A 25301-nucleotide genomic window follows, 5' to 3' on the forward strand; every position below is an offset into this window, starting at 1 on the left:
CCAGCAGTGTATGCCTGTCCGTAATCAATCTGTCTTTTGTGTAATATGACTTTGTAGAAACACATTTGACTCTCAGGGCACCTAAAGATGTTGATTCTGTTTTATTCCACTCTTTTTTTTTTGTTTGTTTTGTGCTCCAAACTTTGCTTTCTTCGTCTGTGTAAAGTTCAGAGTTTACAGAAACGAGTCCATGTCTGATTTTCACTATAAAACAAGACAACAGTGGGTCTGTTGGAGAATAACTTGTGCAGGAGGTTTTGATGTCTCCATATCACAGCCTGTTCGGCCCTGAGAATTCCTGATGTTGACATATCATTAAAAAAAAGGCAAACGGTAACTTCTGCCATTACAGCAATAGTAAACACACTGTTAAATATGCTCTAAATAAGACTTGAGGTCAAACTTTTTCAGTCAGTTTTGGATTCACATCAGTGACCCGTGATGCTAAAGTCCATCTTGACGTCTCCTAAACTCGGCTCGAACGTGAAGCTGTACGACACGCTGGTCCTGCCGTCACCTAAACTGTCCCACGCCGACCTCAGGAAGTAAACTCCCTGCTTCCTGTGTCGACTCCACTCGCAGTCTCCCTGCTGGGAAGACAGAAAAAACACCTGCCATCAGATTTCAAACAAATATGAATGATTTTAACGATTTGAAAAAGACTATTTTAAAGAGTGTTTCCTGATAGGCTTGCACAGATGACAAAAGAGGAAGGTACCTGCTCACTGATTGGTTGAGTCAGGCCCCCACTGACTGTGACATCATCAGTCAGGTGATATTCCATCCACAAGGCAACACCGTGACATCGACCCGTCCTGAAACCGATTTTTAAACAGTTCAACAGAAATACAAAGCGCTAACTTCTGGATAAATTAAGCAAAAGTAGAAGAAAATTAAACTAAAACATAAACACATTACAAAAAAACATTTTCTCCCCTAAGCTGAAGGTAGCATTTCGTTATTACAGTAGTTTGTAAAATGACGCACAAGAAAAACAGACCTTCCTTATCTGAAATATGAAGTTATTCAGTAAAAGTAATCTAAATGAAAAAGTGCATTAAATAAAATAAATAATTTAACTACTGTAAACACAAACATTCTTCTGATTCTCCGTTTGCAGCGTCTTAAGGAAGGAAGCAGATTCTACCTTATGAAAGGCAGCGAGCCCTGGCTGCTGATTGGCTCTTGAGGGACACACTGTGTGAAGTCAAAGGTCATGACAGCGGTGGGGTGAGTGAGAGCTCGACATGGATATTCCCACAGTGGGTGGGGCTCCGCTTCACGGGACTCACGGAAATCCAGAGAGCGCTGTGGAAACACACAGCCTGAATCCACCTTTTGCAGCTTCAGCTCCGATTTATGAACTCTGCTCACTTTTTGTTTCCTCTCATGAGTGATTTAAAGACACAGGCGCACATTTTCAAATACAAAAACACACCTTGACGTAGTACTGTTATTAAAACATCACCCTAGTAATAAATAACTTGTTACATTTATTAACAAGTTATTTAATAAATGATTTTAATATTTACCTGGACCATCTCGTCCATGGGAGTGACGTCAAAGCCTTCGCATATTCCACACGGTGCTCTTATTCTCCACAAATCCTAACAACAAACAAAAATAACACAATTTATTTTGAAATCTTAATGGATTCCCTTTCAATTTATTTTAAATCCTGCCAGTTTTCAGCAAAAACGGAAACACCTGAAGCCTTTCAAAGGAAACAAAGGAATGGCTCTATTAGGAATGAGCTCAAAATTATACAAGTCAGAGATATCATTTAGTACTAGCACGTTAAAATAACTTTAAAGTAACTTTATATATTTTTAAATGACCGAGTCGCACGCTGGCATCAGATCACCAAGTTTCTACGACTCAAAACTGAAATGTAATTGTGCATAAAAGTCGAATTGTTCTGGCAACAACTTGTGTTGCCTTTTGGATGATGTTTGATCAAACGCTCGACTGTCTGACCTGGAACTCCACGGCCACAACATGCAGGGAGGCAGAGCAGGGCAGGATGGTGGCAGTGGGCCGCAGGAGGCCCGCCAGAGCGGTCCTGCAGTACCAGAAGAACAGGGAGTGCCACGGCAGGAGGCTGGTGCTGAAGTACGGCTCCCCCATCAGGATGGAAATCTGCAGGAGGCGCAACACCAGGTTTTAGATTAATAACTTAAAAACATAACTGGGTCTTTAACTTGTAGCGTGTTATTTTACATAAATGAACCGTTAATAAAGTTACTTTTTGATTACTTTGCTTTAATTGGGACAGAAAATAAACAGCAAACAACTCATTAGTAGAGCTGCAAATTGTTTTTATTTGAAGTCTGGCTGTCTGATTATTTTAGCCCAAACTTTCTTTCTTTTTTTTTTTTTTTTTTGAGGACTAAAACACCAGAGGGAAAAAATGACTGCAGGTTGTTTGATGAAGTCCTGAATCCAAGAGAGATTACATTATCCTTGTTCATCCATCAAAGAAATATATACCTAGATTTCTACTAAACTCCAAAAGAGTGAAAGACAATGAATATGGGACATCTGCGTTTTGACCCATCTAACAAATAAAAACTAAAAATGAATGTATCATATGACTTGCTCTCTGATCAATTGATATGTTCATCTGTATTTTTATATTTTTTCCCCAGAAATGGCTTTAAGAAATATAAAAAGAAGAAAGCTCTATATTTTTTAACCTTGGCATTTAAAAACCCCAACAATTACAAACTAGGAGTTACAAGGTTGTTCAAATAAATCCCAGTCTGAGTGACCCTTCTTTACTGTTTTGTGGTGATTTATTTAACAAAATTATTCTGATTATATCTTTATAAAAAAAAACCTTTCAACCACCTTTATTTTTTGTATTTTTGGAGGTTAGGTCTCATAAAGACACTAAAAGGTGACACTTCCTCCAACTCCCTATTTTCCAACTTGGTTCTAGCTTGATGTTCAGAGAAGCAGATCAGAGTAAAAGATGCTTTTTCTGATAAAAATGACTGTTTTCATCCTCTTGCTCTGTTTTTAAATCATCAAATAAATGAAATGTTCTGCTGCACGGCGTGATCGTCATCCAAAGCGGCACCTGCTCTCCTCGGAGGTCCTGACTGGTGAGCTGCTCAGGCCTGATCTCCAGCAGTTCAACCCCGCCTTTCTTAGAGTTGGCTTCCAACACCTGCAGAGCAAAATTAACCCAAAAAGTTAACATTTCTCTATACGCATTTGTAAATAAAAACAAATTTAAAAAAAAGAACTGTTTAGATTATGTAGCGTTTATTCAACAGGAGTGACCATGAAGAGGGTATCGGTAGCTGACCCCTGATTTAGGTTTAGGTAACAAAAAAAAAAGCGTCCAGAAAATGAGGGTTAATTATAATGTGTATCAGGAGTTTGCAACTCCAGTCTTCAAACGCCTCTGGACTCATTACAGCTCCAACTCGCCTTGAATTAAGCTGATTATGGTCATGAATAAAGACCAGGGCTTTCCAAAGCTTGCTGATATGCCAAAGAGCTAATTAAGACGTCCGTCTACTAATCACCATCCCATCATTTGGTACCAAACAAAAGCCTCCAGACAATAACGTTGTGGTTTTACCTCCTCAATAACTTGTTTGGACATTCTGGAGTTTTCCAAACTGAACACCTGAGTTAGGAACAAGAGCACAAAAAAACAAACAAAAAAAACATTAATACAAGAATCTGAGTAGGAACATTTGGTTTGCAGGAGATGCCGTACCTTCTTGGCTCCCAGCATGTGAGCAAACACAGGAAGCAGACTTCCATCGCTGACAGAGAGACACACGCTGTCCTCGCTCAGGACCTGGAGGGATCCCCGCTTTAATGAACGCACATAAACGCAAACCGTGTACACTCGGCCATGAAAACGGCATTCGCTTACACTGCGGAGAGCTGCGACGTAGCTCCCCGTACGCCGTCTGTCGTTCAGTTCGCCGAAGCGAGGCCGAGTCCAGACGAGGTGAGCCTGACAGGTGCAACACGGCCGAGGCGGCGGGGTCGCAGCCTGGGCGTCCTGGAGACTGAAACATCGAGACAGAGAGGTTCACTGAACTGGGGTAAACGCTACACGTCGATTAATTGGGGAAGCAATGACAAAGCGGACCTGTGAGGCTGCAGGCTGTACCACAGACTGTAGTCGTCATGGCAGACAGTCAGACTGAGCTCCTCTCGCTCAGCCACCTGGCGCTCTGCAGGCAGGAAGTAAACACTCTGCATCCAGTGATCCCGCCACTGAAACACACCAGCAGGACTCGGATTTACTGGAGAAACTTACAGCTGGTTTTTCATTTTGGGCCAAATCTACGTCACAGATGTTCTTAAACGGCCGATTTTGCCAGGATGTATTGATAAAACTCATCAACAAACAGTTAAAATATGAAGAAGAGCTCTGTCTGCATTCAGTGACTTGTATAAACTAAGTAATATTGAACATCATTTCCCATTGATGCGTCCGTCCAGGATTTTAAGATTGTTTTTGTGATTTTTTTTTTGCAATCAAAATCACTGATTTTGTAGAGCTACTTTTAAAAATATGTGTTACTCATCACCACACTGATCACAAACCACAACTTGACAGTAAGTGAGGCTGAGGGAGCGTTGTGGTAAAAGTAAGAAATGCTGCCACCTGCAGGTGGGAGTTAGCGACCCTACGTTTTTGACCATTTCTTGTGGAAAATTGCAATAAACTCACAATTATGTACTCACACAAAAACATGTGTGAATCTGTTGATTCTGCATGAATTTCTACCATCAGAAAATGGTGAAAAACTGGACGGGCTGATCTGTAATTTGGCAGTAAACAAATAAAAACCTCTTTGATTTAATTGATATGATGATATGCAAGAACTCTGGAGTTTAGAGGGCCACATAAAAAAGCTATGGTGGGATGGATTTGGACGCCGGACCTCAAGTTTCACACATTCAGACTCAGATACTTATGTCCCAATGGGAAATTAATATTACAGAAAGTCACAATAAAAACAACACACCAACAATTAATATTTTACTAGAAGGTGTGGCATTTGATTCCACTGCTTCAATCGATGGAGGTTAAAAACACAAAACTTGTCGATAAAAAACATCGAGAAGCTGGTAAGACAATAAATAAATCAATACATTGCACTAACAATTTGAAATCCCTCACTTTAAGAAACCGCTACAAATTAAACTCAGTTTGTTAAACTTGTGTGTCTTAAATCTTCTGCACATCTTTTGCCCCCAACAAGCTTTAGAGTGGTCGCTCTGGACAGATCTGCCTCCTGAAGCTCTGACCAGTTACTCACCGGGGCCTTCGCCGGCTGTTGGTACGTCCAGCTGGGAGCCATGCTGCACACAATGGTTCCGCTGGGATCCATGTCCAGGTCCCACCAGGACAGAACGACCTGAGCCCGACCGCCGGACCGAGCCACGAAGCTGGTGGAGTGGGACTGGAAGGCACTGCTGACCGGCTTGCTGAAGTCCACACTGGGAAGGAGCGCAGACGGGCGTGAGCAGCGACGGCGTGTCGGAAACAAGAGGAGCAGAAGATGCTTCTACCTGAACATGGCGCAGAGCGGACTCAGCGGGGTGAAGCTGCGGGGGGAGACCTGGCTCAGCTGGACATCACAAACCGAGTGAGCACCAGCACAGCGGCCGACGGTGGGCGGCGGGACCAGACGGGCCCCCTCCACGTCCGCTGGCTGCAGCTGGGCCCAGCTCCACAGCAGCTCCGACTCCACCAGCTGGGCGTAGACGGTGGCGCGGTGAGGCACCGCCTCGCAGCCCGCCTGCACACAGACAGAAACCATGAAGAGCCAAAAGAGGTTTAAATGAAAAGCTGACGGATGAATAAAAGGTGCAAACATTTGTCATCTGGACAAAAATGGAAAAAAAAAAAAAAAAAAAAAAGAAAAGGAAAAAGTTTGAGGTCTAAATCTTTAACATACTTTCCAAGCGCCCTCTACAGAGAAAGTGCCATTGGCATTAATTTAAAAAGAAAAAAATCTCCAATAGCAGGTGGTATAAAAATGCACATAATGCTCTAAAAACTATCTGCACTAATATTTTACTCAACATATCGTGTATTTACTAAATGGTGCTAAGCTTCAATTTAAAACAGAAATCCTAAATATTCATGCAAACAAAAGACGAGGAAAAACTCAATTTCTTCACTCTGAGGCCAAATGAAACAGCAAGTTGAAGAGAAATTAGATCACATCTTACTAATCGTTGGCCACAGAGCAACCTTTACTCTGCAACAAGGTGGAGAGTCATTGGCCAATTACACAAACACCTGAACCAATGAGAAAACGCTTCCAATTTAAGGCGTTATCAATAACTATAATTTATAAAGTATATCGCTTTTTCTCAAATATTTTATAAACAAAATAAACAAAAACAGATTTTTTTCTAAAAATTTCTTTTAAGAAGGTGTATTAATTTTATCTATTGAAAGTATTGATGTAATTATATAAAGGCTTTATTAAAATGTATTTTGCGTTACCTGAATAAAACAATTAGCATTTTCTCTAGAAACTACTGATGGTTTTTAACTCATTTCTAAAACTAATACCATTTCTATTTGAGAGGACATGTTTTAATGTATATATGAGCGAGAGAAGAAATAAATTGCAGCTTTAAATGGCCTCTCATACGCTTCTGCTTTCACAGTTTTTCCCATTAGAGCTTCTCTGCCTGAGCAGCAGAGAAGGAGCGGACTGAGTTTGAAAGGCTTTGGACGAACCGTGACCAGGTTTTGGTGAGCGTGTTGATAGCTGGGCAGAGCTCCCTCCCCGATGAGCTCGGTGTCAAACAGCTCTGTGATCAGCAGGTTGGCCTTCTCGTGCATGTCGCCGTCTGTTAAAACACAACCAGAATATTTATGAAATGAAGTCACTGAGAAAGAAGAAAAATAACAGCTTTCAGTTTCGCCAATAATAAATAGACACCCAAATGTTTAGAAACAACTTTTGATGAGTTTGCAAAAAATGTCTTGAGAGGTTATGGTTAAATAAGTGGATCGGCAGCAAATATTTCCAGAAATTCTTTTTTTACAGGTTTGAACATTATTAAACCTCTAATAAGAGTACATTTAATTACAACAAAAACATAATAAGTGAGTCATTCCTCAGCGTAGTTTAAAAGTAACTAAACAAAGTAAATGACATAAACTAAATGTAATTAATTTAGGTAAGTTTATATTGAACACAACGGTTGGGCGATGCAACAGATTCAGTAAAGGCACGTTTACATTTACTGAACATAAAAGTTGTTATAATCTGTTATTGAGTTCAATTAAATTTACAAATCCAATCGTAGCCATCCTTACTATATTTAACAACTTAACAACTTTTTTTTAGGTATAAAAGAATTTCCAACATAGACATCAGTAATCAGGAAAGCAGATTTGGCAGAGTTGTGTATTTGTGTATTTCTTCTTTCTCACCTGGTCCCACCGTCACATCTGACGAGTGTTTGTTGATAATCTTGATCTTGTCAGAGAAGTTGTTCTTCTTCACGATGCACTGAGCTGCTTCTGCCATGGGCTTAAAGACCTGCAGAAAATCCACATGTTTTATTGCAATTATTTAGGAAGAGCAAAGCTTCGTGCAGCACTCGGCTCGTCATAAAGTGTTGGTGACGTCATCTTGGTCAGTGGTTCTCAGGAAATCTTTAAAAGGTTTTCTTTCAACTTGGACTTGGCTGCTTTTTCACTCGTTTTCAGATAAATACTTCAAGTTTAAGGAGCCAGAATTTCCCTTTTCAGGTCAATATTTTGTTCACTTCACAAACGTTTCCTCTGCTGAAGATTTTTTTTTTTCTCAGCCCTGAAACTGCTTCATTTTGTTGCCCAAATGTTTGCTAAAAAGATGCAAACTTTGACCTGGAATCCCTGAAACAAAAAAAAGGACACTCATGCTGCACATTACGTGTTTTTGCAGTAACGATTTCTTTCTTCTTCTTCTTCTTTTTTCAAACACCAAAGTGAAGCCGGTGTTGTTTAAATTTCTCATTTGTAAATTAAGGGAAAAAACGATTGAGAAAAATTAACTAAAAAGATTAGCTAAAAGTCTGGAATACTCTTCAAAACAATTATGCATTATGCAATATTTAAAAAATGCCTCAGTTTCAGTGAAAAACCACTTTGTTGGAAATCTGCTCGATCCACTAGACGTTCATGTGTTGTTGTTTTTTTTTTAAGTGTATAAAGTCAACAGTATTTATAAGGCAATTTTTAAACAAGATTGTAGCCCAAAGCACGAAATGCAGTGAAGCACAAAGAACAGACAAAACTTTAAAGGTCAAATGACATCAGAGGTCAAACGATGAAGAAATTGTTTTTGTAGGCTTCGATTTTCAGTGAACTTCTGCTACAACTGCTGACATTTTACGGGACAAACAGAGAATATTCCTGTACCTCCACGGCGTAACAGAAATCGGCTCCGGCAGTGACGGCCATCATGGACAGGAGGCCGGTTCCAGTCCCGATGTCCAGGACGACGACTCGCTCGCCTCGAGCCTTTATTCTGGACACAGCGGCCCGGATGCCCTGGTAGTACTTCTTGTTCTGACAGGGAGCGAAATTACTCAGGCAAAAACATTTACACAACCGAACACTTTCTTTTAACATACTTTTAACAAGAAAATATCTGTTGTAAACCGTGGCGATTTGAACTTTCTTGTCAAATAATGCAGGCAATCTTTGATGAGTTCAGGTGGATAAAATAGGTTTTAGATGATTAAAAAGGCTCTAAAGACAAAAAGATGAGGTAATTCATACATCATACGGAGACCATCTATGCTGTCATTAATCAACTAGAAGCCACAGCATGGTTGGTTAAATGCAGTCAGAGAGCAGCGATGTGTGTGGAGTTCTCACCCTGTCGTGGTCATGCAGCATGTCGGCATAACAGGACCTGAAACAGAAACACCATCAGACTAATGCGGAGGATTATTTAGTGTCTTAATCTCACAACACTTTGATCATGACATTTTAAGAAGAACTGTTGCAAAATCATTTCTCTTTCAGACATCAACCCTGTAGATTTGGATTGTTTTGGGTCTGCTTTTTAGTTTTGTTTTGTTTTATTTGGAACAAAAAAAAAATACAGGATATTGTTTAAATCAATGTATAGATCTGGTAAGCCTCCAACTATCAATGAAAAATTAGAAATCGGAATTACATTTCCTTCTCAGCATTACTTGACATCATAAATAATCTGCTGCATCTCCATTATATTATTCACCTGATATTTAACATCTAGAAATAATAAGAAAAAAACATTTAAAAATGATGATCTAATTCAGTGGCCACAGATAACTTGGATTTTATTTGCATTCTAAATCTATACAGATGTGGAACAAATGAAGAGCCCACTGCACTGAACCCCATTAAAAACCTCATGGTTATTCCACTAAAAATTGATTTCTGAACTCTTTCTGAGTTAAAACATCAGAATTGTTGTGTCTAAATGAATATGAACTCATTTTGTTTGCATTGTTTGAGGTCTGAAAGCTCCGCATTGTTTTGTAATTTTGACCATTTCTCATTTTGTGCAAATAAATAAAAAAAATTTTGCTTGGAAATTCAGAGACATGTTGTCACTAGTTCATAGAATAAAAGAACAATGTTCATTTTACTCAAACATAGACCTACAAAGAGTCAAATCAGAGAAACTGGTCTTTTAATTTTTTTTCCAGAGCTATGTAGGGATCAGCTACACTCTCGGTTTTGACCTGAATGAAACCTGAACCAGAACCTCTTTTTGTACGATTCGACCAAAGATATCAACTATCTGTTTAATGTTTTTTTTTTTAAGAAGGTTTTACTTTTTTTTTTTTACAAATAATAAAAACTGTTTTTTTCAGACACCATATTGGAATTATTTAAAATCCTAAGTGTTTCTTTTTTTACTTAATCTAGTGTTTTCGTGCTATTTTTAAAGTGAATTAATTCGTCTTTCTTTTATCAAGGTTTGACTATTTATTGACTATAAATGTTATGCTTATCTCATTACAAAGCAAAACGAGTCAGATCTTGGTATTGCTGGGTCGAATTCACAACTTAATATTTTATTAAATAGTGCTTACTGATTTTTTTAAACAGATATAACCGACAATCTCCTCTCTAATGTGAATTTTAATGTTCTTATATGATTGCTTTTATCAGAGCAGCAGCACATCGGCCCCTCGCCATAGTTTCCGTCCCGTCGGCCTCGCTCCCAGTGCCGCCCGGCCGACTCGGACCCACCGGGCTATCTCCTGGTGGTAGTCATACTCCTCGCTCTCCTCCACCCAGTCCGTAGCTCCGGTGGTCGGGTTCGCTCTGCCACAGAAGGTCTTCATCTCCGCCAGGACGTCCAAGGAGTGGAAAAAAGCTGATTTTAGTCGAATTATTCACTACAAACCTAAAAGTTAACAGGATTATTAACACAGCATTGCATCCATGCAGGCCACCATATTGGAACGAAACGTCACTAGCTGTTATGGTCACGTGACCAAAGTTTGTCACGTGTCAAAGAGCGTCATATATTTTCTCATCGCTAGATGTCAGCATAGAGCTTCAGTTTATTACAGATAGAAACTAATAATCTTCCCAAAATATTTGGGTGTCGTGAACCTGGGAACTCCAACCAGATTTATGCAATTTATCCGTACAAGGAGAAAATACGTTTTACGAAAGTCTACTTCGAATTTTTTTTATTTAAGCTTCAATGTAACCAAGTTTACAGTGTATACAACAAAAGAAAAAAACAACACATAAATACAATAAATATGGAACAACAAAAAATATCTGGTATAAACAACAAAGGAGGAGACGACTTTGAAAAAAAAAAAAGGATGAAGTCAAGATTTTTGGAAAATAATAACCCAATAGTAATAAAATGATTTTAAACCAGTTATTATGCAGTATGTTTATCTCTTACTCACGGGGGGCTGTTCTCCTGACAGACTCATGTATTTACCTTCAGGTTTTATTGTATATGTTGATTTTAACATGCATCCTATAAAATGCGAAAAAATATCTGATCTTTTTTTTTTTTTTACACAAACACATGAGAGTGAGTGAAACAAATATTGGTTGTTTTTTGTTTTAATGTTTTTTTGTTGTTGTTGTTGTTTTAATGGACACACTGTAGATCAGAGTGGATTGAATTCCCTAAACAGGGACAATATTTGACAATAAATATCAGGTCTGAGTAAAACCATTTATATGCAATTTATAATAAATCTGTAGCAATAACTTTGAGAACCAGCTGAGGGGGAGAGACAGTCATTTAAGGCACGACAGACCTTTACAGTGAATAGAAGTCAGACCCGAACCAGCAAGTCACAAACTTTTTCCCTGATAAGCTGCAGCAGAAACGGATCCATCGCGATCCAGAAATCTGGAAGGAAGAGAATGTTTTTCCCCGCTCGGTCCACCATCTAGTCATGCACACTTGGCCGTCGGCAGGCAGAAGGCCAAGGTGGAGGGCGGCACCAGGATGTCTGTGAAGATGGGCCGGTATCCGGCTGGAAGAGGGGGGGCGCTCTGCTCCAGCAGGTCCAGCACGGCCCATCGGATGTCCCTGGAGACGTCTCCACGGACGTCCAGCAGCACAGACACGTGCTCCTCGCTGAGGGGAGATGAGGACACGGCGTGTAAAATGTTTGAAAGTTCAAACACTCTGATGGTTTTGCAGATGATTTTGTGCTGAATGAGTTTTAGAAGCAGATAGTGGCAAGACACGGTATTAAAAAACAAGCTGTTTGTTTAGACTACAAGTCAAAATTAAGTAACCCAAAAATCCCAAACAGTTTCAAAACAGGTTTTAATTGAGAGACATCTTAATAATTTTCACATTTCCGTCTCTCATGTTGATATGAAACTTTTTTTTTCTGCTTCAGTTCAGTGATGTTTGTAGACATTTCTTTCACAGCTGGTCAATCAGTCTAACATGTTGAGTTTGACTGAAGCATTGCAACACTTCAGTTTTTTTTGTTTTTGTTCTGCGTATGGCTGCATCACTTTACGTGGGGAAGGGTTACCTGATGTCCGGATATTTGGCTGCGAGTCCAGAAACCTCCAGAGTGAGCATGCCGGGATCTTTGAGACGGATGAAGTCGGCCAGAACGGGGAGCAGAGCCAGAGGATTCACTTCAGGAAGCGACACCTCGCTCTCCTGCTGAGACAGAAAAAGTGACCGTCTGGGCTTTATAGACATGAAAGGAACGGGTACCAAAGGCTGCTGTGTTAAACTTATACTGTTTAAATTAAATTATTGAGTAAATCAGAATGATACGGTTAAAAAGCATGAATACTTTTCTAATTTCTTTATACGATCCTGGGAGAGGCGATGAATCAGGTCTTCTTCTAAGATGCAAATGGCAGGAAAACTTACTTTTATAGGATGGCGCATCGGTGAAAACAATACTAAACCTTGCCATGAGGAAAGGAAGCTCTGCTGCCTAGCTTCTGTTAAGATGTTTTCCCACGCCAGAAAAAAATAAAGCTGGGATCTCATCTCGTCATGAAAACCAAAACCATGGCAGATCAGATGCTTTTTATTTTATTTCGAGTTCTGGATGAATATTCAGCACATTATTCCTGTCATTATTAATCTCCAGATCCACAACAACGATGATATAAAACCCTTACATCGTGATACTCATATTAGACAAGAGCGTGTTCTCTTGTCTTTCCTATTTAATGAAATAAGTGAATACCCTCACCAGGCTGTGGAAGACTTCCCTGAGCAGCTGGTCGTCCAGGATCATCTGCTGGGCCAGCTGCCTCCTCTCCTCGCCGCTCCGACACACCAGCTTCTTCTGCATCAGGGCCCGGACGTACTCCACCACCATCAGCCACTGGGCCTCCTCCTGCAGCCGCTGCAGCCACGGGGGAGCAGGACGGGGTTATGACCCAACATATGCACAGTAAATTTCATCCTCCCACAGGAAAAGACTGGGCCGTTGTAATACACATATGAGACGTATGTATGTGTTCATCTTTTTTTGTTCTTGTCACATGTTTTTTATATTGGCCAGAAAGGGTCATTCTGACCGTTGAGATGACTTTCTTGTATGTTTGCCGTTTCTCTCTAATGGATGGTGTTAAAGTAACAGCTTTCTTTCAAAAATCGTTCCGTTTAACACTTTTTTTCTTGAGTCTACAGCTAAAAGTTGCCCTTTCAGGTTCTCCCACCTGAGCTGTGGATCCCTGCAGCTCCTCCAGAATGACCAGGGGCCACTTGGCAGCTCTCCGATTAGTGTCTTGGCCTCAGAGCTGGACTGGGACCAAAACCTGGCCCTGGTGTTTTTGTGCCATTGCGGCTCATCGTGAATGCAGGCCTTTGTGGGACAGACGCCTGCAGCGTCACAATTCCCATCAAAGGAACACTGCTAAACGTGTCTTTTTGGCGTTTTATGAAATATAGTGTTTATACTGATAGGAAACCCATAATCAGATCATATCCATGTAAAATAAAGAGCTCCTCTCGGTTTTTTAAAGTATAAAAAGCAGAGGGAGAATTTCACTGGTTTTGCTTGTCTGATTACCAGTGATAAATCATCTGTTTCCACAAAACAACGTTTCACTAATATTAAATGATAATAATAAGCGGCAACATCTGCAAACTGTAACTTTATATCTAAGAAAGAGCTGGACACGTTCCACCTTATTGTCATTTTGTTTTGTTTTTGACTGTGATGCATCTGAGATTAAGTTGCTGAACTTTTCTCAAAGTAACCTTGTTCGTCTTTCTCATAAAATCCAAATGAAGTTTGGCTTTGCGACTCAGCAAGATGTTAAAATCTTTAAAGCACCGACTTCTTCTCAAAGCAAAAGTCTGCCGAGTGATTTTTAGTCACCTGCCGGCAGGGCGGCCGCACTCGACCGTACAAGTCCAGGTGACTTTCCAGGATGCTGCACAGTTTCGGGACGGGATCTCCCTGGACCAGCCAGGGTCGGGTCAGCAGGCCAGGGAGGAAGGGCTGAAGCTCCAGCAGCAGCTGATCCATCACCAGGCGACACGCCCGCCTCACTGCCCGGTCCAGAGCTGCCAGAGGGTTGGGGGGAGTCCGAGAGAACATTCCCGCAAAACGGGACGACTGCTGCTGCTGCAGGCTCTCCGTTGACTTTCTGCATCGAGCACAAGGCGATGCTGAACTGAGAAGGGTTGAGTGTTAAGACGACGGGAAGGGTGACGATCAGAACACGTCTTACTTGAGGATGATGCAGTTGCTGATGGAGGCCAGCAGGTAGTGGAGGTAGAACTTGTTTTTGTTGTTGTTGGTGGGATCCCTGCGGTGCTCCTTCCCAAATTCAACCAGAGCTTCCCGGAACCTGAAAGTCGCATTAAAACATGCATTTCCTTGTTTATGGAAAATAAAACATGGTAATATGTGACAAAAAGAACAAGAAGGAGGCTAGGTAAAAGTATGTAAAACAGATGAGTGACTGCTCAGGTGGCTTATTTTTGAACAACACACCTGTTGAGGAGGTTCTCTACCTCGTACAGCCCCATCTGGATGGTCTGATCTCGCAGGGATTCCCCGATCATCAGAGCCACCCGGGCGTTCTCCTCCAGCATCTGGCGGCCGACAAACACAGTGACACAAATTACGCAGCCTGAAAACTGGAGCGACGGGCACATAAGGACTTCACAGCAAGCAGATCCCGGGAGCGGACACTGATATAGATAATTATGATCAAATCAGTGGGTTATAATTTATCTCCAGCTACATGACAATAAACGGTGTAACTCTACCACTTGGGATCTTTTATCATCTGCATTGAAACGCTACACAGTAGCTTGTGTTTGTGCAGAGAACTCACCTGAGTGATGATGGTGGGCAGGCTGGTTTGGTAGAATCCTTCGTGGTCCGTATCCGGCTCCTGGTCTCTCTGCCAGTCCTGCAGCTCCACCTGCAGAGCTTTGTGCATCCACTCAGATACACTCTTCTGCAAACCCACAAAACAAAACAAAAAAAATGAAGGAAATCGATGTGGTGCTTTCCAAAAGTGTTCATAGGACTTGAGCTTTCCTATTTTGTCACATTACACTGGACTTTATGGGATAATTCGGGACGGAAAAGAGTATTTTTGCATTTTTAACGGCTTTTACCCAAAAGCCATGAACCTATTTACTACAACACAGGCATGCAGACAGAGATATTTTGAACCAGACAACCAGCCATTCTAACCATTCTCAATGGGAAAACCATTAATCATTTTCATCCACTTCACAACTATGTGCTACTTTGTACTGGTCTGTAAAAAGAAAACGATGTTCTGCAGAGGAGGGTTTTTGTTCCTCCTGCTTAGAGTATTTTGAATTTGTTGAATATGTATTTTAGATCTTTTGCAGTGATGCAGCATCTGAAGCTTCTCAGTAAGTCTGCAAAAACCGCTCACACCTCGCCGGGGCAGAGTTATGTCCTGAGTAAAGCCGAAGAAGCGATTGTGATCGACTCACCCGGACACTCTGCACGTATTTGCTCTGCAGCTGCTCGACGCCCTCGGCGGAGATGAGCGGTCCCAGCTCCGACCGGTCCGACTCCGTGACCAGCTCTGGATGTCCCATCATGTCTGGGCTGCCGACAAAAACCAACCGTTTAACGTCCACCGTATGCGGATACTGGGCTTGATTGTTCTCTGTAAAGCCAGTTGTTCTTTAATGTTAAACATCCGAGTTTTTCAGAGAACAACTGGAGGTCATATTACAAACGTAATGTGACAAAATCCAGGGTTGTGATTTGCAAGATGACGAGATGCTCCATGTTCTTTGCTAGAAGCATTGGTTTCATCCATGAAGCTTATTCGTGAGAAGCCATAATCTATCCTTGCATTTACATAAACAAGGATATCAGCATTCATGTCAAACTGCAGGATAAACAGACGGGGATTCGTCATCAAAGTGTCGGTACTGAGACTCACCTGTTGTAGATGTGCAGCACCCAGTTGAGCACCGCGAATATTTCACCGCTCTCCAGATCCCAGCTGCTAACCTAGGCCACAATTGAACACTTAGACGTGGAGGTGTTTTCACGCAACGATGGAAAAAAATATGTCTAAGCTCCACTTTGTCCCTGAAGACGTGAAAGTGTGTAAATCAAAACACGAATGTAACAAACTTTAGGTAAGTCAAGACTAGAGCGGCATACTGTCTCTGAAGAACAACTTTAGTAATTAAGCTTTTGGCGTAGCGCCTTCATCACAGTCAGCATGAATAAGTCTGCAATTAACTGAAAAACTATGACAGAAATAGTACAGAACAACCACTTGAAGATGTCAACAAACATCGAACAACAATGTTTCACCAGGGTTCCTTTATATTTTCCAGGATAAAATTCCCATTTGAAATTAAAATTTCAAGATTTTGGTTCAAAGTATTAGTCTGGAACCATCTACAGTATTCGTTGGGTCTTATAGTTATGTCTAGGTTCCACAGATAGTGAAACAATTATGTCATCTACCTACTTTTCTTACATCTGGAGTAATGTAGATGCCCCATTTTTCAAAATCTAGAACCTGTCAAGTTGCTTGTTAAGATCAAAGATAAATGTAGATTTTTTTAAAAGCACATTAGTAACTACATTTTGTTTTTAAATTCCAAACAAAGAGCAGTTTTATGGCTTTGTTATGCATTTTGCAGGCAGGTTAAGAACTACAGGCCCAACAGGTGGTAAATAAATGTGCATCTGGATGAGTCTTTATTTATTCAGTAAGTCAAAAAGCAAAAATACTAATAAATGTTATAAGTAACATTTATTAGTATGCAAATCAATGAAAAGTCATGTCGAGTTAGTGTGGAAATTAAATTGTTTTTTGAGGCTCATTAAACTTTTGTTCATCAGAAAACAGAAGAAGGAAAAAGTCTCTCACGCGTCGCAGCTGTAGATGCAACAGTACACGAGTCGTGAATCAAAACACCACTCACAGTTCATAAAACATCGCTGACCTGCGCCAGGTGAGTGTGTAAACAGCGGTGGCTGGCTCTCAGGTAGGCCGCAGTCAGCTGGTAGTGTGGTGGGACGCAGTGCTCCAGCAGGTGGCGCACTGTGGCCAGGTCAGCCATGACGGCGTGCTGGAGTGCAGAGAGGTGGCCCGCCAAACCCGGGCCTCGCGTGTGCAGGTAAGAAACGCTGCGAAATCGCGCAGAGACCGCCTCCTCTAGTACCTGACGTGGAGAAGGTGGGAGATTTGACGGGCTGAAGTTTGTCATGTAAACCTGAGTTGGAGGTAAGGCTCACCTGGAAGAAGCAGGCCTTCCAGCAGCGAGGTCTTCCTGCGGGCAGCGGCCTGCCGCCGCCGCCTCTCTCCGCCAGCAGGGCCCGGTCCAGGGCCTCCTCCCGCTCCACTATCCTCACCGCGGACACAAACGGCGTGGGGTTCTGCCGGGCCAGAGCCAGAGAGCTGCTCACCACGGCCCACAGCTCCTTCCCTGCAGCGGCACACCGGGACAGGAAGTCAGTGTAGTGCTTTGAGATCAAACTTCTGTACTCATTTTTGTTATTTTTCATCCTAAATTAATATAGATACATCGATATGAGCTCTGCGGTGGTAAACGAGAACGTACAATTAATCCCTGATCAATTTGCCCGAATAGGAACCATTGGTTATCTCACGGAAACAATCCAACATGGTTTGTTTCACTTCCAGCGGTACTGGTTGGTACACTACACAAAATGGAGGAATAAAATAAAATTAAAATCTGAGTCTAAATTCTTCAGCTTCCCCACTTATCATTAAACCTAGCTAATGCCTTCCCCAAACTCCAATATAAAGTCTATTAAAAATCTTTATTAAAACCTGCAAACTATTCTCAGAAGTGGGTCTGTGCCAGGAAAAGCAAACCAAACTTAAATTAACTTTACTACCTCAGCCAAGAGGAGTTGTCAGATATTCACCCACTGTTAAGCCAAATGTTTGCAGCTGACCTTGATTGATTATGATGAGGGGAGGAGGTGTATATATATTTGAGCCTGCATGTACAATTTTGTATAATCATTCCACCCCTTAAAACAGGTTCAAAAACATCAATAAAAGCATAAAATTAATGAGACATTCATGCCAGTGAGCGATGCTTGTTCAAGTGTGACACTGTATGCATTTATTAGATAGCAACGTGTTAAATTGTTTGCCAGACCTGCTGCCAGATGCCTGCCGGGCAACACATTTGCGTAAAAGTGACAACAGATCTCCAGATTTCGCATTTTCTGATTTAATAGCGTTGAGGCTAAAAGTTAAATTCACTCTGTAGTTTTATGGAGCGAGAAGGGAAAAGCTACAGCTGCGTCTCCGAGGTGTCCTCACCCAGGGCGTCCACCAGCTGCCCGACTCCAGAGAAATATTTGGCCACCAGCTCCGTGTCCTCGCTGCTGAGTGAACTTCCTGCCGTCCCGGCGGCCCCGTGGAGCTGCCAGAGGATGTCGTCCTGCCAGCGCTCCAGATCCATTAGCCGGGCGTGGGCCTCCAGGAGCCGCCTGGACTCCACCAGACGCTCCGTCTCCAGCACCATGCTCCGTACTGCAACACGTCCAGGGAGGGGAGACTGAATGTTAATCTCAATAACGGCGTCTCAGGAAGTGACGCCGTTATTGGGATTATTGAGAGTATATCCTTTTCTCGTCACTGTGGCCAAACGGTGTCTCATCTGATGATCTGATGTTTGTTTATTTAATAATTACTGGTCAGTTATTATTGGTCATTCTTGTGCAACGTTGCTGCCTTTTGGCCAGGACTCCCCTTTTTAATCTCGATGGGACTTTCCTGGTTAAATAAATGTAAAACATAATTTAAAAAAAGTTACTTTTCCCAGGAAGGTATTAGGTTTGTCCAGGTCAGCTGCTGCACATTTCAGGTCAGCCTGAAGATGTTGATCTTTCTATTTTTCTTGGTTCAAGGCCTAACAGTTTAGTTGGTGATGATTTCATGCCTGAACTCCCTAACCAATTGTCCTTCCTCCAAAGCGAATCATAAATGTTGATTTTTACGATCGCTAAAGCTGGGAAAAAACCCCCCAGCTTAGTCAAAATTTCATTGCACATATACCCCATGACAAGTGTGTGTGTGTGTGTGTGTGTGTGTGTGTGTGTGTGTGTGTGTGTGTGTGTGTGTGAGCTTCGGACCAGAACTGTGAGACATTATTTCTGCACGAGCAGCACAGTCACGCGGCGGCTTGGAGCTTCTCACTGGCGTAAAGTCGAGGCAAGTTGCTGACGGCGGCAAAGAGCTGGCGGTGGTCGACCGAAACCTCTCTCAGCTTCTCCAGAGACGCCAAGCAGTCTGCGTTTCCGTCCGACTCCAGTCCTGCTTCCTTCAAGGTGAGCGACACCTCCCTCAGCTCGTCCCGGGCCTCCCGCAGCTGCTCCAGGCCCCAGCCGACCCCCTCCAGGTACGACTGGACCATCGACTGGAGACAAGTCATCCCAGCAGGTTGGGTTAGCTTTTAAAAGTGGTAATAATCACCAGGGCTAAAGACTTTCTACAAAATATTAATGATTTCCTTTAGGCTGTGATCACTTTTTAGCTTATTGTCAGACCTCTGAGATATTTTTAGAGGAAGATTTATTCAAAACGACACAATTTGCTGAATTTTACTGGGTCAGAGTCTGTAAAATGTACTGAAAACAACATTTTTAACCAGCTGGATGGTTGTAGTGTCACGCCATCCGGTGAAAACCTGGAGTAGAGAATCAATGGACGATCTTTCAGAACCTGTGTCAAGTCTTTAATTTATGTGATTCCAAAATAATACATTTCTAATACGATATACTACTTTCTTTACACACTTCCCTGATTTTTTTTCATATAATGTTGTCACGGTCAACATTATATGAAAAAATGTTGACCATGACGACATTTTTGCAAGAACTGAATTGGAAATAAGGAACAAAGTTCAAAGGAAAGGCATCACAAGACCTTCACACATTTTGATAAATATAAATATGATGATGCGTCGTTTTGGTTCTCTCTGACCTTCAGTCTGGTGTGGATGGAGGCCGTCCTCTGGCTCTCTCTCTTCTTGTACTGGCTCAGTCGCTCCAGATGTTCGGGCCGACAGAAAACTCCAGACGCCCACTTCAGAGCAGCGCCGCGGGCCAAGCACTCTGCCCGCTCCACCTCTGGCCACACAGCAGCCTCTGGTTTTAAAGAAGACACACACATGCACGCAAACACGCATACACACACACGCATACACACACACGCACATCATGATGAATAGGAGTGTGAATACCTTTAGCTGCTCACAGATGTAAATTCAAGTTGTGTTTCGGGGTGAAATGTGGGATTGTTGGGATTTTATGCATGAGATTGAAACAAAAGTGCTGCACAGCAGCATCAATATGTTCCATAAGTATATCCCCAACAAATGTGGTGTGCAGATGTATTCAGCCCTTGATACCACTAGATAAAATCCACATCATTCCCACTGTAAACATGGCTGTGGCAGCATCATGCTGTGGGAATGATTGACTTCGGCAGGGACAGAAACTTTTCAGAGGCCGTGAAAGAGTCAGGGATGGGTTCACCATATCATGATGACTCCAAACACTGTACTCCATCAGAGTCTTGGATCTAATGTGTTAGAATGGCCTAGTCAAAGTCCACACCTAAATGCAATTTGTAATATGTGGAAAAACCTATAAAATTGCATTTATTCCGAGCCAGAAATACTTTGGAAAGAAGGAGATCAAATTTCATCTTCTAGATGCTGGTAGAGACCAAACCCCGAATATCTGGAGTTACTGTGAATGATGATCTGAAATGAGCTGAAAACAAATGCATGCCACACTTTTCAGAGTTTGAGCTGTAAAAATGCTTTGAAACCAATTCATCTTCAGCCTCACAACCGTGCTCCACTTTGTCGGTTTATCATATAGATAATCAGGAAAATATGCTGAAAGCTTTGTGGCCGTAACGAATCTGAAAAGTGAGAACGTTAGAGGGCCGTAAATAGTTTGGCAAAGCACCGCGTTTCTTTTTCTCACGTCTACTTTTTTCTTTCCATATCAAATTGACCCTTAAACCTCAACAGTGGGAGCATTTTTTTTTTCCTATATGAGAATTAGATTAAAATCACAATAAATCAGAGCCACAGATCAATCACTCTTGAGCAAAAAAAAAAAAAAAGTCCCATCTGGGAACGAACCTCAAAGCGGCAGCGAATTTAGTTTCTGCAAACGTTTCCTGGAAGCCAAGCTGCAGTTGCAACAGAGATAATGACGCCGGTGATCAAGTTAAACTTCACAAGGAGCTTAAAGTGGCCGGCTGCAGCTTTTCTATCATGGGAAAAGGTTGTGCCCTGGACTTAAGGAGCCGTTTGCTCCAATGGGGTTTCCAAGAGGCCACAGCATTCTAAACGTACTTTCTCAAACTGATGTTTGTCGACAGATGAAAGAGTTTCCCAGCAGAAAACGGCAACGCTTCAGGTCAATTTGGCTGGCAAACCAGAAGCATTTGCAGCCAAACGGAGGTCCATGAGAAACGCTCTTTAGGTCTGTTTTCATGGACGTCGTTAAGAGACGTTTCATTATAAACAAACCAGGGTACTCAGATATTTGTGTTCTATCGCTTGGATTTCTGTACATGATGTCTTAATGCTTCGATCTAATGTTGTACTGCCAACATTTGGACAGATAATGCCTCATTAAATGGTTCATTAATTACATGGCAGAATCAGCTTTGTTTGCACGCTCAAACAGGGAATTTGACTCCTCCAGTTTGTTCTCAATGAAGACTTTCAAATGTAATTTTTTTTAAATCTGTGTATATAAGGTGTTTTTACAAAAAAAAGAAAAGGAAGATAAGGTTGAATTATTTCAGATTTTCATGTTTCATGTTCAAGTAAAAAATGAGAGAAATGAGGATGGAAATACATTCATCTGAAGTTACAAAATCAACATGCGAGTAACGATTACATTGGATCTAACTACTGTATTAGAATAAATATTTAGCCAATTAGTAATCACACGAATAGATTTATTGTTCGATAACTGTAGCGGTGAAGAAAGACCTGAGCTCTCAGTTTATGTCTCTACATCCTGATCCATATCCAGTAGACATGGATAAAATAATCTAGTTTTGTTTCTTCTGTGTTCACCAAAGGAGGAGACAAATATTAAACAGAAATAGTGAAACAATTTGATAGGAACTGAACCCTGTGCAGCTACCTGAAGGATCATGACATACAACAAACTGTGAGCAAGCAAAAAATATGTGAGAATATCGACAATGAGACTCGCTTTTTATAGAGGACAGAGCAGAGGGTCATGTGACCAGTCCAGGTAGCCTGGATAGCATTCCCGATCCGTTCAGTCAATGAGAAGAGGAAGCTCTGCATGACCCCATGAGCTTCGGTCTGGGGATGCACGTCCTGATCGGATTTAGCAGGACAACAGCTTCACGAGTGACTCAGTGGAGAGCGATGCTGGGCGCAGGTCAGCAAAACAGTGTCTGTTAGTCACGAGTGTCTTTGTGCGGATTCTGTCAACGTCTCTGTTACGCCAACAGGCCCGTCTCTGTCTCCCGAGGAGGTCATGGGATGCTAGCCGGAGCAGAACTGATGACGCTGAAACGTTGTCAAAAGCAAAACTGCAACACAGTGAAACCACAGAGCGCCACGTGACGACTGACGAGCCTAATGTAATCTAGCTCTGCAACGGAGCAGAGCCCAAAGCGAAGCCAGGCAGAGAACAACATGCAGTCACACACTGATTAAGCCCCATTGATGCTGCTGCTGCTGCTGCTTCTGCATCAGCAGGGAAACGGCCTGGCTGACGGCGACCGAACAGACATTATCTGATGCTCAGAGATCCACGGCGAGCTGAAAAGTTATGCTTCCTTATTGATTTGTGTAAATGCTGCAACTTTTTTATACTACAGTGTGAGCTAGTTTACAACACCAAACATGTCAAAAGTCTTACTCATGTACAGTCTCCTGCAAAAACAACAAACAACTGAAGTCTTTTCACATTTTGGGATCTTTTAACTATAAACTTCATTGTATTTTGTTGAGATTTGAAACAATAGATGATCTGAAAGCACATATAAAAAGCCCCAGAGTGAAAGGATAAATAAGGTATCCTGTAATAATAATTATGTAATATCATGTAATCATGTAGCTCCATATTTATGGAGCATATCCTTTAGTCATCTAAGACAAAGAAGAAAAATCCAACTTCTGAAAACGGTCAAATAACATTCCAGACTTTCATTTCAGTCCCCAGACCCAACGCTGGTGTCAGCTGAAGAGAGAAACCAGGAAAATCTGTGACGTGTCCCAGTGCTAACGGGTCGCCTTGTCTCATGCTACAAGATGTTCTAATGAGCTTTAAATAGCAGATGGGGTTGTTCTCATACTGAGCTTTCAGTGTGAGATTATTATCCTACAATATGGACTCAAATGAGAACTGTAGGCCTGAAACTTGTACAGGATCTTTCCCAGATCGACAATTCAACAATCATCACAGAGGATTTTAAATTCTGGTCACAAGTTCAAAACAACTCATCATGGCTATGGAGATCATGTCAATTTTATACATTTTAATGATTTATTTTAATGTTTTCCCAGAGTGGAATGGCTCTAAAATCAAAATCTAAACATATATTTAATGTAATTTATCAGTGATCAGATCAATGGTGTAATATTTAATTTGAATGACATTTGACTCAAGAATGAGAAACTTTTCCTTTGCCTTTCCACACCAAAACAGTTGAACTTCACTCCTTTAACTCATTTGAAACTTTGTCTGAAATGTTCACTAGTCCAAGTTAAAAGCTCATTTTTTAACATCACTAAATATTCACTTTTCTGACGGGCAAATGCAAAAACAAAGTACAGCAGAACTGACATTTAGCTCAGAGAACAACATTAAAACCGCCTGACAAGTTTGTAAAATGTTTTCTGAAAATCCTCAACCTGCTCTCAGGGACTATCATCCATCACTCGAAGGCGGGATGGCGATCAATACGCAGTCAGACGCCACAAATCAATGCATCACTCCCAACCTGTCTCCTCTAGGTACGGCAAAGCACAGTCCATTCATTTCTCTGGCTGAGAAGCAGCCGACCCATTTTGTTTATTTCTGTCAGGGACTTTAGGGAAGTGGGTGTTGGTCATCCAGAAAAAGCTGCTGCTGCTGCTGTTGTCGCCGTCTTTACCTTTAGGTTTGTCACCTCCATTCTTCTGGTCCCAAGCTGACATTGAAGTTCAGTTTTCAGCCACCCGTCCGCCCGACGAGACTCCTTCAACCCCCGAGGGCCAGCGCTGAGGGTGCGACCAGTGCGCAACGCGGGCCGGGAAGGCCGAGCAGAGCCGGAGAGGAGGAGAGGAAGGAGAAGAGAGGGTGGAGGAGAGAGGGCACATATCCATTCTACTGACGGCTTTCCCCTTTCCACCCCCCTCCCCTCCCCACCTCACACGCACTCGCTCTCCCAGACACATCCTCTGCCGAGAGGCCGGCAGGAAAGGGAGGGAGCTGAGGGGAAGCAGGAGGAGGGGATTGCTGCTTGGATGATGAGGGGGAGATAGAGAGAGAGAGAGGGGAGGGAAGGGCAGGGATGAGGAGCGAGGATGTGTTGCATTCAAGAGCATGGGTAAAAAAATGCAAACCTTTAAATGTGGGACTGACTTCAACAAAGCAGTTTGTAAGGATATGAAGGTGATAAATGTAAATAAAACAGCTTACCAAAGGTTCTAAACTATTTCGTTTTTATGCGTAAAAGTGCATCTGTTTCGTTTAGCTTTGACCTCAGACGAAGAAAACTCTCGAGGCAGATTGAAGATGATCTGAGTGCCAAACTGCTAAGCTGCTTTTTCATAGAAAATGCATTTAGTGAAAAAAATAAAAATCAGTGTTTATCACTTTATTTGCTAGATAAAGTCATTGAAAGGAAGCACTCCTGGCTCAGCTAGGCTCTTTTCTGGATGGAGTCACTGACCAATCTATGTTTTCCATTAACTTTGGGGTTTCTCCTTCATCTTCTTCAAGTAAAGTAATAATAGCTCCCCTCACCCCGAGTGTGAACACCATGTGGCATGGCGTTGAGAGCATCATGCTGTGGGAATGTTGTTCTGCAGGAACGGGGAAAATGGGAAGGTGGACGGAGTGGAAGACACGAAAATGCGAGATGCTGCAAAGGAGTCGAGACTGGCCGAACCTAAAGATACAGCAAGAAGCACAATGAGATTAAAGCATGCTCATGTGTTAGAATGGCCTAGTCAAAGCCCATATTTAAATCCAACTGTTGGTTCTTACCATTTGCAGCTCACAGTTTATGATCCAATTCACCAGTCCATGATGAATATCCAATCAAGACC

The 25301-nt window shown here is 41.9% G+C and overlaps 2 protein-coding genes across 5 annotated transcripts; both read right to left on the bottom strand.

Moving 5' to 3' along the window:
* Positions 1–86: 86 nt before the first annotated feature.
* Positions 87–10466, bottom strand: prmt7 (protein arginine methyltransferase 7). Of its 2 annotated transcripts, none has more exons than XM_008411777.3 (17): positions 10244–10466; positions 8873–8909; positions 8411–8560; positions 7439–7547; positions 6737–6849; positions 5551–5780; positions 5298–5478; positions 4118–4245; positions 3896–4034; positions 3734–3817; positions 3593–3640; positions 3083–3172; positions 1978–2139; positions 1533–1607; positions 1148–1308; positions 719–815; positions 87–587 (listed from the first exon to the last, which is right to left on the bottom strand). In XM_008411777.3, exons 1-17 carry the CDS (start codon positions 10336–10338, stop codon positions 429–431), a joined length of 2058 nt encoding a protein of 685 aa, XP_008409999.1. In that variant the 5' UTR covers positions 10339–10466; the 3' UTR covers positions 87–428. The 2 variants fall into 2 exon arrangements, with proteins under 2 accessions (XP_008409999.1, XP_008409998.1); XM_008411776.3 differs by having other exon boundaries at positions 87–590.
* Positions 10467–11070: 604 nt separating this feature from the next.
* On the bottom strand, positions 11071–25284 carry exoc3l1 (exocyst complex component 3-like 1). Of its 3 annotated transcripts, none has more exons than XM_008411773.3 (15): positions 24143–25284; positions 19958–20121; positions 19172–19391; positions 18293–18505; positions 17230–17420; positions 16938–17156; positions 15914–15984; positions 15453–15570; positions 14813–14938; positions 14467–14567; positions 14201–14320; positions 13846–14116; positions 12709–12864; positions 12025–12161; positions 11071–11612 (listed from the first exon to the last, which is right to left on the bottom strand). In XM_008411773.3, the coding sequence occupies exons 1-15, from the start codon at positions 24183–24185 to the stop codon at positions 11426–11428; spliced, it is 2337 nt and encodes a 778-aa protein (XP_008409995.2). In that variant the 5' UTR covers positions 24186–25284; the 3' UTR covers positions 11071–11425. The 3 variants fall into 3 exon arrangements, with proteins under 3 accessions (XP_008409995.2, XP_008409996.2, XP_017160572.2); XM_008411774.3 differs by having other exon boundaries at positions 12025–12158; positions 24143–25279; XM_017305083.2 differs by lacking the exons at positions 19172–19391; positions 19958–20121; positions 24143–25284 and adding an exon at positions 19108–19138.
* Between the last annotated feature and the right edge of the window lie 17 nt (positions 25285–25301).

Source organism: Poecilia reticulata, chromosome 6 (genome assembly GCF_904066995.2).
Source record: "Poecilia reticulata chromosome 6, P_reticulata-male-v2, whole genome shotgun sequence".
NCBI classification, from domain to species: domain Eukaryota; kingdom Metazoa; phylum Chordata; class Actinopteri; order Cyprinodontiformes; family Poeciliidae; genus Poecilia; species Poecilia reticulata.

What these genes read in the sequence shown, in the direction of transcription:
- prmt7 (XM_008411776.3), bottom strand. Translation starts at nt 10,338, where the DNA reads ATGAAGACCTTCTGTGGCAGAGCGAACCCGACCACCGGAGCTACGGAC. An exon ending in CTCACCAAAACCTGGTCACG is followed by an intron (nt 5,781 to 6,736) that starts GTTCGTCCAAAG and finishes GTCTGTGTGCAG; the next exon opens with GCGGGCTGCGAGGCGGTGCC. An exon ending in AACAGCCGGCGAAGGCCCCG is followed by an intron (nt 4,246 to 5,297) that starts GTGAGTAACTGG and finishes GGTGTGTTTCAG; the next exon opens with TGGCGGGATCACTGGATGCA.
- exoc3l1 (XM_008411773.3), bottom strand. Translation starts at nt 24,185, where the DNA reads ATGTCAGCTTGGGACCAGAAGAATGGAGGTGACAAACCTAAAG. An exon ending in TGGAGGTGACAAACCTAAAG is followed by an intron (nt 20,122 to 24,142) that starts GTAAAGACGGCG and finishes CTTTAAAACCAG; the next exon opens with AGGCTGCTGTGTGGCCAGAG. An exon ending in GGAAGGCCTGCTTCTTCCAG is followed by an intron (nt 17,157 to 17,229) that starts GTGAGCCTTACC and finishes TCTCCACGTCAG; the next exon opens with GTACTAGAGGAGGCGGTCTC.